This window comes from Xenopus laevis, chromosome 3S, assembly GCF_017654675.1.
Source record: "Xenopus laevis strain J_2021 chromosome 3S, Xenopus_laevis_v10.1, whole genome shotgun sequence".
Lineage (NCBI taxonomy): Eukaryota > Metazoa > Chordata > Amphibia > Anura > Pipidae > Xenopus > Xenopus laevis.
In genome coordinates this window covers 71429067-71445545 of record NC_054376.1, presented here as the reverse complement: position 1 = coordinate 71445545, position 16479 = coordinate 71429067, and the positions used below count along the sequence as shown (strand labels likewise).

Sequence of the window (16479 nt, the reverse complement as noted above, 5' to 3'; positions counted from 1 at the left end):
AAGTTGTGCAGATCATTAAATCAGAACTACTGAATGCTGGTTCCATTACCTCCAGACATCTGGATTAGAAACTTTTTGTCAGTTTCAAAAGAAGATTAGTAATTAATTTAGTAATTCAGTCACATTCCAGGAGCATATGGCTGAACAGTCCTTACTGTTTCCACACTCAATCACACAGCGGGCATGAATAAGTTCAGGTTTTCAGAACAACCATTTGCTTTCGTTTTCTATAACTAGGTTAAGCAATGTATCATCAGCCTTCTAGTGCCTTATGTAGCACATTAGTCTGGAATGTGCTGTTGGTTTCCATTTTTATAAGCATCAATAAATATTTAGAACTCCTTGAATCTTAGTTTTCAATTAAAAGCATTAAACAGCTAAAATATTAGGGGTTTCTTAAAATATCAGAGGATGTTAGGCCTGTTACTATCTGCCAATATCTCTCTCAGATGCAAAGATTAGTAACATCAGGCTATGATTGCAGCAGTGAAAACATTACATATTATACAGTGCAATTTTGCATAAATATTAAAAACAATAATAATTTATATGCATACATTAATTGGGATTACGATTTGCATTCAATATTTCTGTGATGTTTTAATTGGTGCTATTTTTATTTTTTTCAGATGGTGGGTTGGATACAACATCCTACTATTGGAAGATTGTTTCATTAATTATAAACACAAAATACATACAGATGCAGCCACTTTGGTTTGTCTGTTTGACACAGAATAACTAAACACAGATATCCCATTTATCTCATTTAACACAGAAAACTGAGTCACAACATCCCATCTAATTAAAGCATTCACCATTGTTCACAATGGTGCTTTGGTATGCTAATGGAAAGGTTAAATGCATTAAATGAGTTAAGATGACTTTAGATAACGCAGTTTCTTCAATTAACCATGAGTCATGACGCATTTATCTCACAAATCCAAGTGGCTTCATCTGTAGGTCATGTCATAGTTTACCAGGAGATGCCGTCATGAGTCTTTATAACTGACCACTTCAGTAGCCCAGTAATTGTGAAACATGGTACCTTTCCAGATTTAAAGCCATGAGATTTTCATAAAGGCTTTTAAAAATATTCCCCTGGTGGTGCTGTTCTTCACATTATGATATATGTATACAAACAACCAAGGTAAGCTAGGGAGCTGTTGGTTCCTTAAATAATAAATTTGATATTTAGAGTACTATTTATTGCATCCTCGAGGTCTCTATTAGAGATGGCTCAACTGCTTCTGACTCTTGCAGGATTGGAAAATTCTACAGATATTCTACCAAAACATTTTGAAACTCGAGCATTTTTCAGAATCACACAATTCATGTTTTGATGATTTTTACCTCAAGTAAAACCTTCAAAATAGCCCCTGTATGATATACATGTCATACAAATGGCGAGTAGTAAAATAATATACTATATTACTGGATATGCTAATTGGAAATATTTACTATTACTGGAGGTAAAATATAAGCAGAGCATATAGAGTATGCATTCCAGTGCCTAAAACCAGACATACAGAACAATGATTTAGAGAGGCTTAGCCTAAAAAACCAAGCACTATAAATGCACATATGATTATACATTCCTCAATGTAATGCCTCCTATCACTAGCCTCCTGAAACATACTGTATACTTTATACTTCCGTGCTTAAACTGTGTTCTTTGCGTTCATTTCAATTTTGTTCCTGTGTCCCCCTTTACCCTAGTGACCCAGGTAAAACCTCCTGTCAATCTTTAGTGTGGATAACATCACACTAGGGTGACTCTACTGATATCTGAAACCATATGAACTGCATTTTCCTAAAATTTTAAAAATTGCTGGCAAATACATTTTTAGCTTCATATTATGGTTTTACACTAAAGTGTGTAAAATGTTTAGCTTCCTGTATGCAGAAATGTAACTGGCTATTAGCATAAGGAACATTTTAGGTTGGAAACATTTCTTGACTGTTCACAAAGAGATAAAGGATCAGCAAGATGTGGTGTGTCAAGGCTGATGTGTTATTGAAGTAACTGACAACTTTTTCATGGAAAATACTAGAAGTTTGTAGGTTAAAAAGGTAGGTTTTAAGGAATCATTTCCAAATATTCATGTAGTCAAGTGTATAGTTTTGTGGAAAAAGATGGTGTTAAGCTTAAATAAAGTAATACATCTGAACTACTATTTTTTATGTATTTTTTTAGGCTTTAGAATGTGTACCTTTGACTTTAATAGGTTACACTCAGTTGAAACATTTTAGCATTTATCTAAGGTAAAATAATAATAATAATACACTCATTTTATTGCATTCCTCCCTAGGCTATTCTCGTACACATTCATGATTTTTTCCCAACCCAGAAAATACTTACAGTTTTATCCTTATTGTAGGTTTCAAATGTTTCTTTTGCCTTATCCTCCCCACCATCGGTGAACAGCATGATGATCTTATTACAGTTGGCACGCGATACATTGTGCTGAAGAAAATAAAAATGTTTTAATTAATAATTGAAACAATTAAAAAGAATAAAGCTTGTTATTTGTTCTAAAGCATCATGAGCACAGGCTCAATTTAATATAGTATATGCTTTGGCATATACTGTAATAAATTAATGCATTTTACAAATCACAGCTAGTGATGGGCGAATCTGTGGCTTTTTGCAGAAAAATTTGCGAAACGCCGAAGAAGTTGCAAAACGCATTGCTGTAAATGGGCATCAAAATAATTTTGACGACCGACAATTTTGATGCAAGCGACAATTTTTATACCCGGGAAAATTTTGTCCAAATGCCTTGAAGTCAATGGACATTCGAATAATTTGATGCGTTACAATTTTTATGTGCACGACTATTCTGACGCGAGACAAGTTTTTTTTTTGCTGCAGATTTTTCGCCTACTAATTTTTGCCGCAGTTTTGCAAATTTATCCGTTAGCGGCGAAATGAGAAAATTGCCTGCGAATCTTTGCCTGGCGAATTTATTCGCCCATCACTAATCACAACAAAATCAAGGCAAGATCATAATAGATACATATTTAATGATAAATGATAATGATAAATAGATCTGTCAAATAAATTCTCAAACTAAAAAAAGCCAAAATAGTCTTAATTAATTAATAAGATACTGTATCTAAAAAAAAATTGATTAAATGATCCTTCTGACAATTTTTCCTCTCCAAAGTGAAATTTTGATCAATATAAAACCTGCTTTAATGATGCCGAACAGTCTTGGTACAACAGCCAAAGGGGAAATTTACCATAGGATTAACTTTTAGTATGACGAAGACAGCAGCATGATTCTATATCAAGTCATCCACATACACATGTTTCTTATAAACTGGAGAGGAAAGGAAGGGCCACATCTGTTTCATTCATAAACCCAACCATGCATCATTTGTAAATGTATTTGCTAGCTAGGGAAAACATCAGTTTAAAGTAATATTATCCTTATATTTGTCTTTATACTGCTACATAGTTTTTTTTAATAAAAGCTAAATAGCATTAGAGAAACAGAGCTTATATACATTTCTGGGGTCTGTCACATAATTGAAGATATTATCAGATCTCCTCCATAGATAAATACTGTACACTGCATTCATTCATAAGAATCAGTTTCGTGTACACTCTATATCCATATGCCTGTTTTACTTTTTACTAAAATGTTATAGTTATTTTACAATGCAGCTGTCCTGGAACAACATGTAGGAGGTTTAATTATCAATTATTTAGTCATATTGGACTGATTTTCAATAATTCTGAGCAGTTAACTCTCAACCTTTATTTCCAAACATGTAATTCTACTCTCCGTCTTTATTTGGAGACTAATGTGTATTAATTGTATCATATCTGACTAACAAATGTCTAGTTATTTCTGATTGGAAAAAAACATGTTTATCCTCATGCATGAATATATACACACAAATATAAATTTAGTATACTTCTTTTTTATTCAAGGTTTCAGATTAGTTCAAGAATACAGGTATCGAAACTATTATTCAGAATGCTTGTGACCTGGGGTTTTGAGAAAAAGCGTATTACTGTAATTTGGATCTCCATACCTTAAAGGGCAGATTTATCAAAATGTGCGTTCAGAGCTTTATGAATATAAACTACATTTTTAGAACCGTATTTATCCAATGGTGAGTTCTAACTTTCACCCATTTATATATACAATTCTAAAAATCCCATAGGAATTAATAGAATGTGGTTGACTTTTTATCATTAAGCTCTAAACTCACATTTTGATAAATCTGCCCCTTAAAGTATGGAGATATACAAGAAAAAATGTCCACTGACTAATGCATTAGGAGAAAAAAAGTTGTCATAAAAAAAACGCCCATTGACTTCAATACATGAGGACAAAAAAAAGGTTGTCATAATGAAAAATGCCCATTGACTTTAATGCATTAGGACGAAAAAGTCACCTTAAGAAAAATTGTTGCATGCGTAAAAATTAACAGTCATCACTATACACTACAATGAAAAAACTTAATATTTTCAAAAAGTTTCTGTAAAAAGCTCTTTTCTGTAAAGTTATGGAATTATGTAAATATTCTATTAATGCATGATATCTTGACTTCTTATGGGATCTGGCCATGCTCAATAGCAAAACATAGTAACAGTAGCAAATTCAATAGTGGTCATGCAAAAAAAAAATCTGTAACAGTAATCCCCCTTTTCCCTAGAACGCCAGTTCACTGGAGGCTGGTTCCATGCTTTCTTCTTTGAGAAAGAGGGCATTGTATTCTCAAGGCACACTAAAAATTTAAAATCTCAAGACTGTAATAGGCTGAAGACTCTATATAGTAATACTACAGAAAATGAGCAGCCGTGTCTAGAGTTTGGGGGTGTATTATAATTAGGCAGACACTGATGCTCATCATTTGAATCTGGGTTTATATTAAGGATTGCTTTAGCTGTATTTCCCTATGTTGGTAGGAAGCATTGCAAGTTTCCCTAAAGACTGTAAAATGTTCACCTTAAGTGACTACCCACTCGATAAAAAGCAACACACACCAAACACAGAATTTTGCTTGCTGAAAAACAGAATTCTGTGAGCAAAGCTTAGCAATATAAAATACTTACATTGAGTAATTGATCAAATGCAAATTTGAAGCCAATTTTATAGTCCGTTGTCCCCTTGGCTGTGATGTTATTAACTGCCTCTTTTAGCACTTTCTTATTTCGGACATTTGCTTGGACAAGGTGGTTAAAACAGCTGACATCATGGGCATTGTTATTAAACTGCAACACAAACACACCGAACATATTAAATTGGAATAATAAATTGGTCCTAGCTAGTTTCCAGTAAGGAAGAAATGTACTCTGAATTGATTCAAGTTCAATATTCCCTTGACTCAATTGCAAATTAAAAAGCAATGAACCTGCCACTGATGCTTCCCCTTCCGATCTGTCTGCTCTGTTGGATATTGATTTGTTGGTTCTGAACACATATGTATCATGGGTTCCAGTTAAATTAAAGTTACGGAAAATGCAAATATGCTTTGGAAGAGCAGAATTATTTTTCCATTTTCTAGTACAGAAAGTTTTTAAGAGTTTAAATAGTTTTTGGACTTATGCTCAAGCTTATAATTGTATGCAGCTTCTCCGCTTCTATCTAAAGCTAGTGGATTTCATAGGAAAGTTTTACCAAAGACTGCAAAATAAAAAAAAATTACAGAGATTAAAAAAGGGCAAATTGCATTAACAACATGTAATGCATAAACAAACTTTTTTTTACAACTCAAAAAAAAGAACAAATACTAAAACTGATCAGCATTAGAAGAAGCAGTGGTTAGAACCAATCTGACATTTTATTCATATTAAATATGCAATAACAGCATGCTTATATTTCGATAAAAAAAAGTAATTTACATTATTTAAAAGTGAGCTTGATGTGTTTACTGCATACTAGTTACAGATTAAAGGGCATGAGGTACAGTAGAAATTGTAAAATGAAATGTATACTTTATTTCACCCAGTGGTGCAAATATTGTACAACAGATTGTATATCTTAAGAAACATCTGCTGACCGTCTCCAGAGCAAGCAAACCTCAACTTCTAACCAATCAATTTACAAGTTAAATTTCAAGAGTATGTAGGGAATTAGTGCAAACCCCTTGCTCTTATCCCTGTAAGGGCAGAAGCACAGAGCCTGATTCTGTGTTCTGTAAGCTGTTTCCTCGCAACCAGCTGTTCAGTGCAGTAGGAAGTGACACAGCAGCTAGTGACTGGCTGGCAGGAAAAGGAAGTAACAGATACGAAGAGAGCTTGACATAGAGAGCCGCATGGTGGACAGAGAAAGAGGCCAGAGAGCTGCCGGTGGGCCCAGAGAGCTGAGAGGCTGCACCAAAAGCATTCATTTGGATCGGGCTGGCATAGGGCAGCCAGATACTGTGCCTGGAAAGACAGGGTGTGAAAGGAATACAGACTGGAGGAACAACCAGCAGGAGATTCCTATCTGCGCATCCAAAGGGGCTGGTAGTCACAATGTATGACTGAATGTGGTGGACTCGCCTGAAGAGAGCTCTAAAGTATCTGAAGAGGATTTGTGTGAGTATCTTGTTTAAAGGGACAGTACCATAAAGAGCGCTGAAGATAAAAATACTGTTTATTAAAGGACATTAAAGGACTTTGCCTTTTTAGTTAGCTAGACAGATTGCTCTAGCAAGTTAGTTAGTGAGGCCCTATTGCCACCGGTTAGCAGTGCTGCATGTATTAGGTGCCCATTTATTTTAGATAAACCATTATTCAGTTTAACCAATACTGTGTGTTATTACTGTATTTCTAGTGGGGCCACCCATAGGTGCATTCCCGGATCCCACTAGTTGAAGGCACTGCACTAGTACATACCAGGTACCCAGTCTCTCCCCATACCACTGCGTAGTGGCTCAGGTTTGTCCCATGTCATCAGGTAAGCACCACACGTGGAGTGTAACACCAAAAAGGGGGTATCGAAAGGGTTACAAGTAATACCTAACATATACATCAGACTTTATTTCTTTAATACATGTACCCATTAGGCTATCTATATCTGAGGACTTGAAGTCATTCTTACTATTTGTTTATAAGGTGAAAAACATGCAGGTAATGCCATTTTAAATGGTATTCCTGGGGATATCCAGGTACCCTGAACTCTTTTAAATACTACTTAGATACTTTTTTTTAGACGGAATGCTCCAATATGCGCCCCTTATACTGATTAAATAAAGTAATTATCATTGTCATAAGATATCAACCAAAGGGGGTCAGTGTTACATTTTGTATAGTCACAGACAGCACAGAACTGTATATTCCACAGCACTTTTTTTTTATTGTATTTAATAATTTGAATTGATGAACAGCATACACTCTTACAGTGTAATGTAATAAAAGGAATAATGTTTTCCCAGTTCTAGAAACCCATAGCAGCTGATTATTATTTACATAGAGCCAATATAATCTGCAGTACTTTACATAGATTATATCATTATTGTACATCAATCTTTGCTCCAGAAGCTAATTTTTTAAGTGCAGCCACAGTGCAGTCGCATAACTTTTGCTGCAGTCATTGCACAAATCAGTGTAATTTATTAAAGGTACTTGCATCTAAAGCCACTCCTTGGCCTTGCGTGCTATTGTACAAACTGCCAATGTTCCCCAGCCAGTCTGTTCAAATGAATTGCACGCAATGTGCCTATTGACGCAGGGGAACCCTGGAGCTACCACCAACTTACAGATGGTGGCCTGTATCAATTGATGCAAGACATGTGCTTATTAAAAAAAATTTTACATTACAACATTGCAAGACCAAAGATTATTATTGCAGTTGTATCCATGTTGACCCAAAACACATGGAGTTGTGAATATTTTGCCACATTGGATGCAGTTGTTCCACATGCAACTTTCCCACACAGCCACAATTACACCAGAATCCTGATTGGAAAATGCTGCACCTTGGGTAAAAAACGTGGCAACTTATGCTAAAATTGCACTAATCCCCAGAATGGCTCATTGAAAACTATCACATACATGCTGGTTAATATGGAAATCCTTGAAAACAATGCCATGACCAGAATCAAACCTGGGACCCAGCTCTGTATAGCAGAGGCTGAACTTTAGATACTACTCGCTGATTACTTGCTGTGGGTGTTCAGAGCAGTAGAAAACATTTCACCATTTGTTATTTGCCGCTTGTGAGACAGAATGTCTCACAAGACAACTGCATACCATGTATCCAAGTAAACAAAAAACAGAGAATTTGGGAACAAGCATTAGAGGTGTCATCCATCTAAGAAAAACACCCTGGACACATTTACTAGAACGGCCACACAAACCGGGTGAAAACATCTCATACATGGGAAGAATACACAACTTCCACACAATAATGTCTTAGACATATGTAACGCTAATCTGGGCTATCCAGACTACAGATAGTTAAAGTGTCCAGCTATTGGTATGAGCATGGGTTACATTGGACTCTCACATCAGGATCAGGGCCTTCGCTAAGTGGAAGCTATCCCTTTAAGGTGTAGCACAACTACAACATACAGGCTACTGTACATAAAAATAGATTGATTGGACGCCAGGAGGTTCTTTTGATGAAATAGATGTATTTATTGTACAAGAGCAACAAGTATTGACCACAGGTTTACTCTCGTATGAGGTAGGTGTAACAAGTCACAGAGGAGGGTAGATAGAGGAGGAGGATACAGCAATTACAGATGTCACTCCCATAAGTCAAGAGTACATCAATTCCCTCAGGCAATACACCTTTAAGTGGTCCGGATCCCATCCAGGGGAGTGGTTAGGGAGAAGAAGTCTAGCCTAACACCCTATCCGCTGTGGTCCCTTCACTAAAGGCATACAAGGAAACCTTTTGGGAAGCTACTCCCTGCTATTATCCTTGATGGAACACACAACTGCTCTTTCTATATAATCTATCTTACTCTCCTAGAGAGTCTGTTAAAGAGTATAACCTGTTCTTGCTAACCTCGTTCACGGGGTTTCCTGGTCCCCGACTTAATCTCTAAAGGTACAGGTCCCTTTAGGGCAGTGGCTTTACTGGGCCTTGGTGTACCCAGGCTCAATGAGCACAACCAGTAAGATAGGACACCAGCAGCCAAAGAGGAAGATGCCACTCATTTCCAACACTATATAGAAGTGTGGCAGCAAGTAGTCATTACACTCTTTGGCCAATAACTAATAGTGAAATACTTAAACTAGATACATAGACTTTTGCCTAGTAACTAAGGAATATGGAAGTGTAGGGATTTAAAGCCATATGAGCATAGCAAAACCTATGGGTCCCTACATATAGTGAAAAGTAAGGCCTCTGTAAAAGGTGTAGCGCATATAGAAAACAACAAAAGGTTTTTTCACCAGGGCAAACTTACAAGATACAATAAATAGCTAATTTTGTGCTACAAAATATTACTGAATTGAATTGATAAATCTTATCTCTATTTACTTTCATGATTTCTACAGATTAAAATATACATTATCTCAACCACTAGATGGCAGCCAGATGTCATTTTCAGGATACAAGTTGAAGTTGATATTAATGAAATGTATGAATTTATGTTGCATGAGAAATACAGTGAACACCTTAAATCATATTTTAATGCTTTATGAGAATAAAATATCAGTATTGCCATAACCACAATAATTATACAAACCTTAACAGCGCACATATATGCATGTAGAACGCAATTATATTAGCAATTAAGTATAATGGTTGCATCTAATATAATTTGTGCAGTAATTTGCAATTTGTGATTTGTTAATTATATGCAGCAGAACTCAGCAGGTAAGTATTAAAGCTTGGGGGTTTAACATAATAGTATAAGTAAGAATATAATGTAAATTTGCTCAGGGTGCTTTTCTAAGAACTTTTGCAATATACATACATTTTTAAATTCAAAGATATTTAAGTTTTTATTAACTCTCAATATAATGAATTTTGTAACAGCAGTGCCACCTGCTGGTCAGTTCCTGCAACTGGGCAGTCAAAGACAGTCAAGGAGATATACCTTCAGAAGGAAAAGAGAGATGTGCTCTGATGTTGCTCTGCTCAGGAAAGAGACAAAAAGCCTCAGATGCCCTTTCCTATTTCCTTCCTGCGAAGCGCAAGATACACTTTTCTGTATTCATTCTGAAGAAAACTGACCAGAAGGTGCTTTTGTTAAAAACATTTGTACTGTACATTGGCATTTAATAAAATCTTAAATCTGAAAGAGAAAAAAATAATATATATTGCAAAAGTGCTTAGAAAAGCACTCAGAGCTATTTGTTTTTTTAAGGTTTACTTATCCTTTAAAATGAGGTGCAGCCCAAACTAAAATAGGATAGAGAATAAACTATGAGTTTCTGGTTTATATGCCTGTAGAGGCATGACCAATATTCTCTTAGGAACTATACAGATCAGTGTAAAGTTTTATTAGGAAGCAGTACAAAATGGCCCAATCTGGTTCCTGCATTTAGTCCAGCTGCTTAAACTGTGTTCTCTCAAGACAATAAATAGGTGTTTGCTTTGCAACTGAATCCTTTCTAGCTAGAAACCACCTGAGTATTGATGGGTTGACTGAAAACAATAAAAGGTTTGCTTGTATGTTAATTCTGTTGCAAATTCAACTTTATACAGAAGCATAAGCACCTCAGTAGGATTGTAAAACAACATTAGCTGAAAAAAATATGCTCAAAGGATACAACTAGCATCAACACAATGATAGAGGGACAAACATGGCAGTTATGGAGCACCTAGTAAAAATGGGCAAAGGGCCTTGGATACACTAACTGTTGCCAAGGGCTTTCTGGAATGGCGCGACATGTGACATGTCATACTTCATTGTATTAAGAATAATCCAAATCCCTTTTGGATAGAGATTCCTGGCAATAAGTTGAATCCTTTATGTCTATTTAAAAATACATTTATATTTATCTTTGGCAGTTCAAATTGTTTAATTGTGTTTCTAACTGAAAGGGCACTTGTTGCCAAAATATATTATCCAAACCAAAGGTGTGGGCTAATAGACCCCGCATTCCGGTTGGGGGGTAGCAGTAGTAGACCCCCTGCCAGTGCTAGACAACAGGCTCCCAGGGCGAGTGGCTATGTTGGTCAGAGTGCTTTCACATAATGTGCTTCTGACGTCATGTGCATAATGGTCAAGTTGTAGCATTCGCTTGATATGCACATGTGTGTGCTCCAACATGGACGATCGAACCGGGAGCTCCCTCCCTATCGTTGGTGGGGTCATTTAAAAAAAACAAAAAAAAAAAACAAACTACTGTTACCTTTGGTTGGGGATAATATATTTTGCCAACAGGTGCCCTTTAAGTAAAAAAAAAAAAGGGGGGTCCGATTTGATTTCAATTTACTGGTAAAAAAAAAGTTTGTGCATATAAGTCTGTTATAAGTCTGTCTTTGAAGGCGTATTAGCGCCCACTTATAAAGTCAGATAATAGAAAGATGCAATGTAATATGTTTACTCCATTTCTATTAAGCCATAGAAACTTGTCACATGGTAAATTACTGGTCAATTCTTTGGTTGCCAAGTGACACCCTGTGCCACCCCCATCTCCCCACTTTCTTTATGCAGCTATGATTGGAGGGAGCGCACACAGTTCCACAGGAGCAAGCTTGTATCTGCCGGACCCACAAGGGCCAGGGCCCACTGTTTTTTTTAAATGGTGTCCATCCACTACCTATTATTTTTAGGTTATCTCAGAATTCCTTATTTGAAAATCAGGACACTTTTTGTAAGCTAAAGCCACACTTTAGGCAGCCTAGTTATTCCCAGGCACTTATCATAACAGATAAACCCTGGCCTGCACACTTTGGCATAAGCCCCACCCATCTCTTTAACTCAGAACTTTTTCATCTATACAGGGAAATGTGCTTAAGTGAAGATTGCTAGTCTTTAAACATGGTTCATGACTCTCTGGACAGCTATAGGGTAAAAAAAAAACATGCTAACACAAAATTGCTCTCTGCCTGTCGAGAAATATTTTATTTATTGATGTTGGAACCTATAAATATATATTTTTGGTGTTACCCCTTTATACAAGACAATCTTTTTGTACCTAACTACATTTTGATAGCCTTTTTACATTAAAGGAGGTACAAAGCAAAAGCCAAATACAGTCATAAGAGTGACATATAAGCAATGAGAGTATAGACTCTATCTCATTCCAAGCATTACCAATACATGAGGATTAAATGCATTACAGTAACATAAAAAGGCACTCAGATTTTATGAGACTTGATATTGTCAGTATCCATAATGATAATCTGCAGCATATTAGTGGAATTGTGCAGCTTGTTATGGTGTTTTATAGCAGTGTGTTCTCTTATGTCTAAGCTAAAAAGGTTTCATGTGTGAGGACAGAGGCTAAGAATAAGATCAGCAGCCTATGCCCACAATTGCTATTAATGCCGATCCTGGTTTTAATCATATTTTCACTTCATCTATTCTTAGCCTACAGTTTTCTATTTAAAAAACTGTACATATTTTACATATTTTTTTATTTCAGTATAAATAGAATAACATTCCTTTTTATTCGCTTTTTTTCCCTCACTCTGATGCTTTTGAAGTTATATTATATTATTCCCTATGAAACCGGTTTGGATATGTAATCTGTAAAGTGCTGTGGAAGACCTGGTCCATTATAAACTAATCGTAATTAGTAATTACTAGTTATTAGTGTCCTTATCAAATAAACAATTTTAACGGATTTGCCAAGAAACTACCTGTAGATTATGCATGAAGATAGCTGGTCATATAACCAGGTATGGATTTATGGGGAAATTCCCCATTTCACGGAATATTTTCCGAAAACCACTGCAAAAAAAGTTCCTGTAAAAAAAGTCGCCACAAAAAGTCACCACAAACAATAACGACTAACTAATGTGGTTCAGGAATTTTCAGTTTTTATAGTTTTGTTAATTTTTTGGCCAAGCAAAATGGGACAAATTCGCTAGTTACTAATGCTAACCAGACTAGCATAAATGGCAAAGGAGTACTATTGGTATTTCTAAATGTTTACAGGTGTTAAATGGGGCCCAGTATCCATATTCTGGAAGGACCAATTAGCTGACAATCACCAGGACTCAAGCATTTCAAATAATATGTTTAATACCTATATGACAATATGCTGACAATTTGCTTTCTTAGTGCCATCTAAGTGCAGCCAATCGGTTTACTGATGCTTTGAGGCTATATGTTATAAGGGGCCTATTTAAGATTTTTTCATTGTTTCAAAAGTGCATTTGGGTAAATTTATGGAAATTTTACGAGGTTTTTCTGCTTGAACCCAGAATGAGGAAAGGAAACTCACACTCATCACAAGCAGAAGCAATCTAAAATAGGTATCTATGCATATGGTAGCTCCAGATAATAAAATCCCTTCAATAAGAAATAAATAACTTTATGTTGGAGAATGAAGTTTAAGCAAGAATCAAATTCAGCTGTCAACCAATAAAAATGCCATCCATCCATGTTTTTGGCACACATTCCAGCATTGACCAGAGAATGACAATGCAGGTTAGAATCTCAGTTTCTTCTGAAACAAGGGGTTCCTATTATTTCAGCTCTCTTTTAAGCTATACATGTTACAATGCGAGGCCTTTCCTCATATAAGATCAAGTATATGCCTTACTGAAAGTGCAAAGGCTAAATTATATTAAAATCATGATGTCACACAAAGAAGTTAATATAGCAGACTGGGGGTCATAAAAATCCATTGGAGATCCAAATTCCAGCCACTAGTCGTCCGATTTAGACTATAAAGCAAATCATCAATAAAGTAGCAGTATAACCAAAAACTACCAAATGTAGCACCAAACAGCTTTATTTTCATTTTAGCTGGCTTTAAGTAAAAGCTGATTCATTGCTATTGACAATGGCCTTTGTGTAATTTAGCACCTATATTTGCAAATCAGTCCCTTTTTCTACTATTAATATCTTCTTTTATAAAGTCTAATTTTTAATTTGCCTTTTGTACCACTATAATGCATTGCTTGCTAACGTTTTATCTTGTCCACCTCTAAACTCTGCTTCATCACTTCCAAAAAAGAAAAAAAAAAAACAACTATTCTTTTGTGTAAAAATAATAATGAAAGGGTTCATGAGTCATTAAATACATCTTTGGTTACTAATGCAGTACATTTTCTATTCCAAGAGGTGTATAAGAGCAAAAAAAAAAAAAAGAAGAACCTTGGAAAGTATTCTATGGTTCCATGTTGCTTGCATTGTTAAGAATAGCAGTGCCACAATGAATGCATATGTACAAGATTTTCATCAGACACAGGTTTAGCATAAAGAAAACACTTATACAGCAGCTACTTCAATGGCAAATCTTGGGGGGGGGGGCTGAACAAAATAAACAATACTTTTCATTATCATGTGTGCTGGCTGAGGTATATGTACTTGGAGAAGCAAGGGGATAAAATCAAAATCCATAGTAGTTTAAAAGTAATGTTATGAAAAACAATAATTCTACTTCCAATGCGTTAATGCATGCACATAACAGCCATAAAGATAGTTGTCTTTGCATATACTCATCCTAGACAATACATTTTTACATAATAAAGAAGAACAGCTACTTAACTTCTATTGCAGAACAAGAGGTACAAATGCCATTCCATTTCTTTACATTGCAGAATATTGCATTAGATTTTAAAACAGGGATGTCCACTTGCTGGTAAAAATTCAAAGCTGGTAGTAACACTGCACAGTCTTTAACTGTTTGGATTTAAGATTAACAGCTGGTGGGCAATATAACCATTGTGATGGATGTCTGTGACTTTACTACCCTTAAGGGTTTGAATGCCGGGGAATTTCCCTACCACTCAGGGTCGTTTCTGTCCTCAGGGTCGTTTCTGAGGCAGCTTCTGCAATGCCACCCCCTCTCCCACTGGTGGGGTTGGGTCCAGGGGGAGGGCGCAACAAAGGTACCAGGATTGGCTTTTTGCCACCCCTGGTAACCTATTTAGGAAAGATTTTCAACTCCTCTTCTCTAGAATTCACTGCCATGGTCTGACTTACTCCCGATCTTTCTGCCTTCAAAAACTCTCTAAATACACATTTCTTTAGAGAAACTTACCCACTAACATAGAATACATGCATTGTGCACTATATCCTGTTAGGTGCTATACCCAATGTTACATCGATAAACCTTATCAACTTCTGATATTGCCTATTCCTATACTTTGTGTCTCAAAATCCTACTTTTTTTAGATTGGAAACTCATGTGGGTGGAGCTCTCTTCACCTCTTGTATCTATTATTGGTTGCTTTGTATGTAAATATATATAACCATGTATTATACAGCACTGCAGAATATTTTGGCCCATTATAAATACATGTTAATAATTTTTAAAGCACTTTTTCTTGTGAGCTTAGGGGGGGGGGTTCTCAGCAGTAGTTAAATTACTGACACAGAGAATGAAAGTTAAAAGTTTGATTCTTTTCCCTTTTAAAGTACCACACCTGGACACGCGGATAATGCTCAGCTCAAAAGATAAAGACTTATTGATTAGGTGTACCAATACCAAGATCTGCTTTTCCTTTTAATACATACATTTTTATACCTTGACACAAACATCATTAGCATTTTCTGATTACACATTTTATCTTTAATCATTTCCACTAGTTATTTAATCATTTCTATATTTAAGCATCACTTGTCACAAAGCAGATTTTTATGCATTAGTTTGCTTACCATATAATTTCCTTTACGGTCATGTGATTTATGACCCTTTGTTTATCTGAGGACTTTCCATCTGCAATGCAAGCTATTTCAGTTCCTATAACATATTTACACAAACAAGAATTGTCCTGTTGATCTAACTTTGAGGCCTATTGTGCTACTTGTGAACCTAACAAAAGCAAAACTAAAATAACACATTTAACATAAGTTTATATTTAGACATCTTGTGATTAAATCCTGAATCTATCTCTCAAGGACTATACTGTATAGCTCCAGTTAATATCATTCATTTCTTCATGAGTAAAACTTCATACAGATTTATTAGTCTGCTATTTGTAGAAAGCTATAGCACTTTTGTTTGAAAGCTGTACGTGCCTTACTAGAAATGTTTTATATGCACCATAATCATTAAGTGTTGGCATGCTACACTTTTCCTAATATAATGTGACAGACAACTGGCCATGCTAACATAAAAACAACCTAAGTGCCATTAGCAACTGCCTGTGTTTTTAGTCCTTTCACAATCTATTTCCTATGAGCAGAAATTTTACACACAGAAGCCCGTATTTTATACCCCAGACAATTTATAGTGATGATACAGAAGAGGATAAATACACCAGCATCTAAAGGCCCATATTTTGCTTGTTACAGGATAGTCATTTTGTTGTTATAAAATTTCTATTGGAAAATACATTTAGTTCAGAAGCACAGAGAGGCACACAATCAAAAGCGAATTCAATTCACTGTGAAACCACATCTTTAAATCACAACATGTGGAAGCTGATTTGTTGCCCCTATCATCTTCCA

General features: G+C 35.7%; 1 protein-coding gene across 10 annotated transcripts in view; it reads right to left on the bottom strand.

Annotated features, from left to right (window-relative positions):
- The window catches only part of cacna2d1.S (calcium channel, voltage-dependent, alpha 2/delta subunit 1 S homeolog), a 293345-nt gene that overhangs the window by 69508 nt on the left and 207358 nt on the right, over positions 1-16479 (bottom strand). For all 10 annotated transcript variants that reach the window (XM_041588485.1, XM_041588484.1, XM_041588482.1 and 7 more), the window contains exons 11-12: positions 5072-5230; positions 2360-2464 (exon numbers count right to left, since the gene is read on the bottom strand). In XM_041588485.1, coding sequence (XP_041444419.1) covers positions 2360-2464; positions 5072-5230 — 264 coding nt within the window. The remainder of the gene's footprint in view (positions 1-2359; positions 2465-5071; positions 5231-16479) is intronic.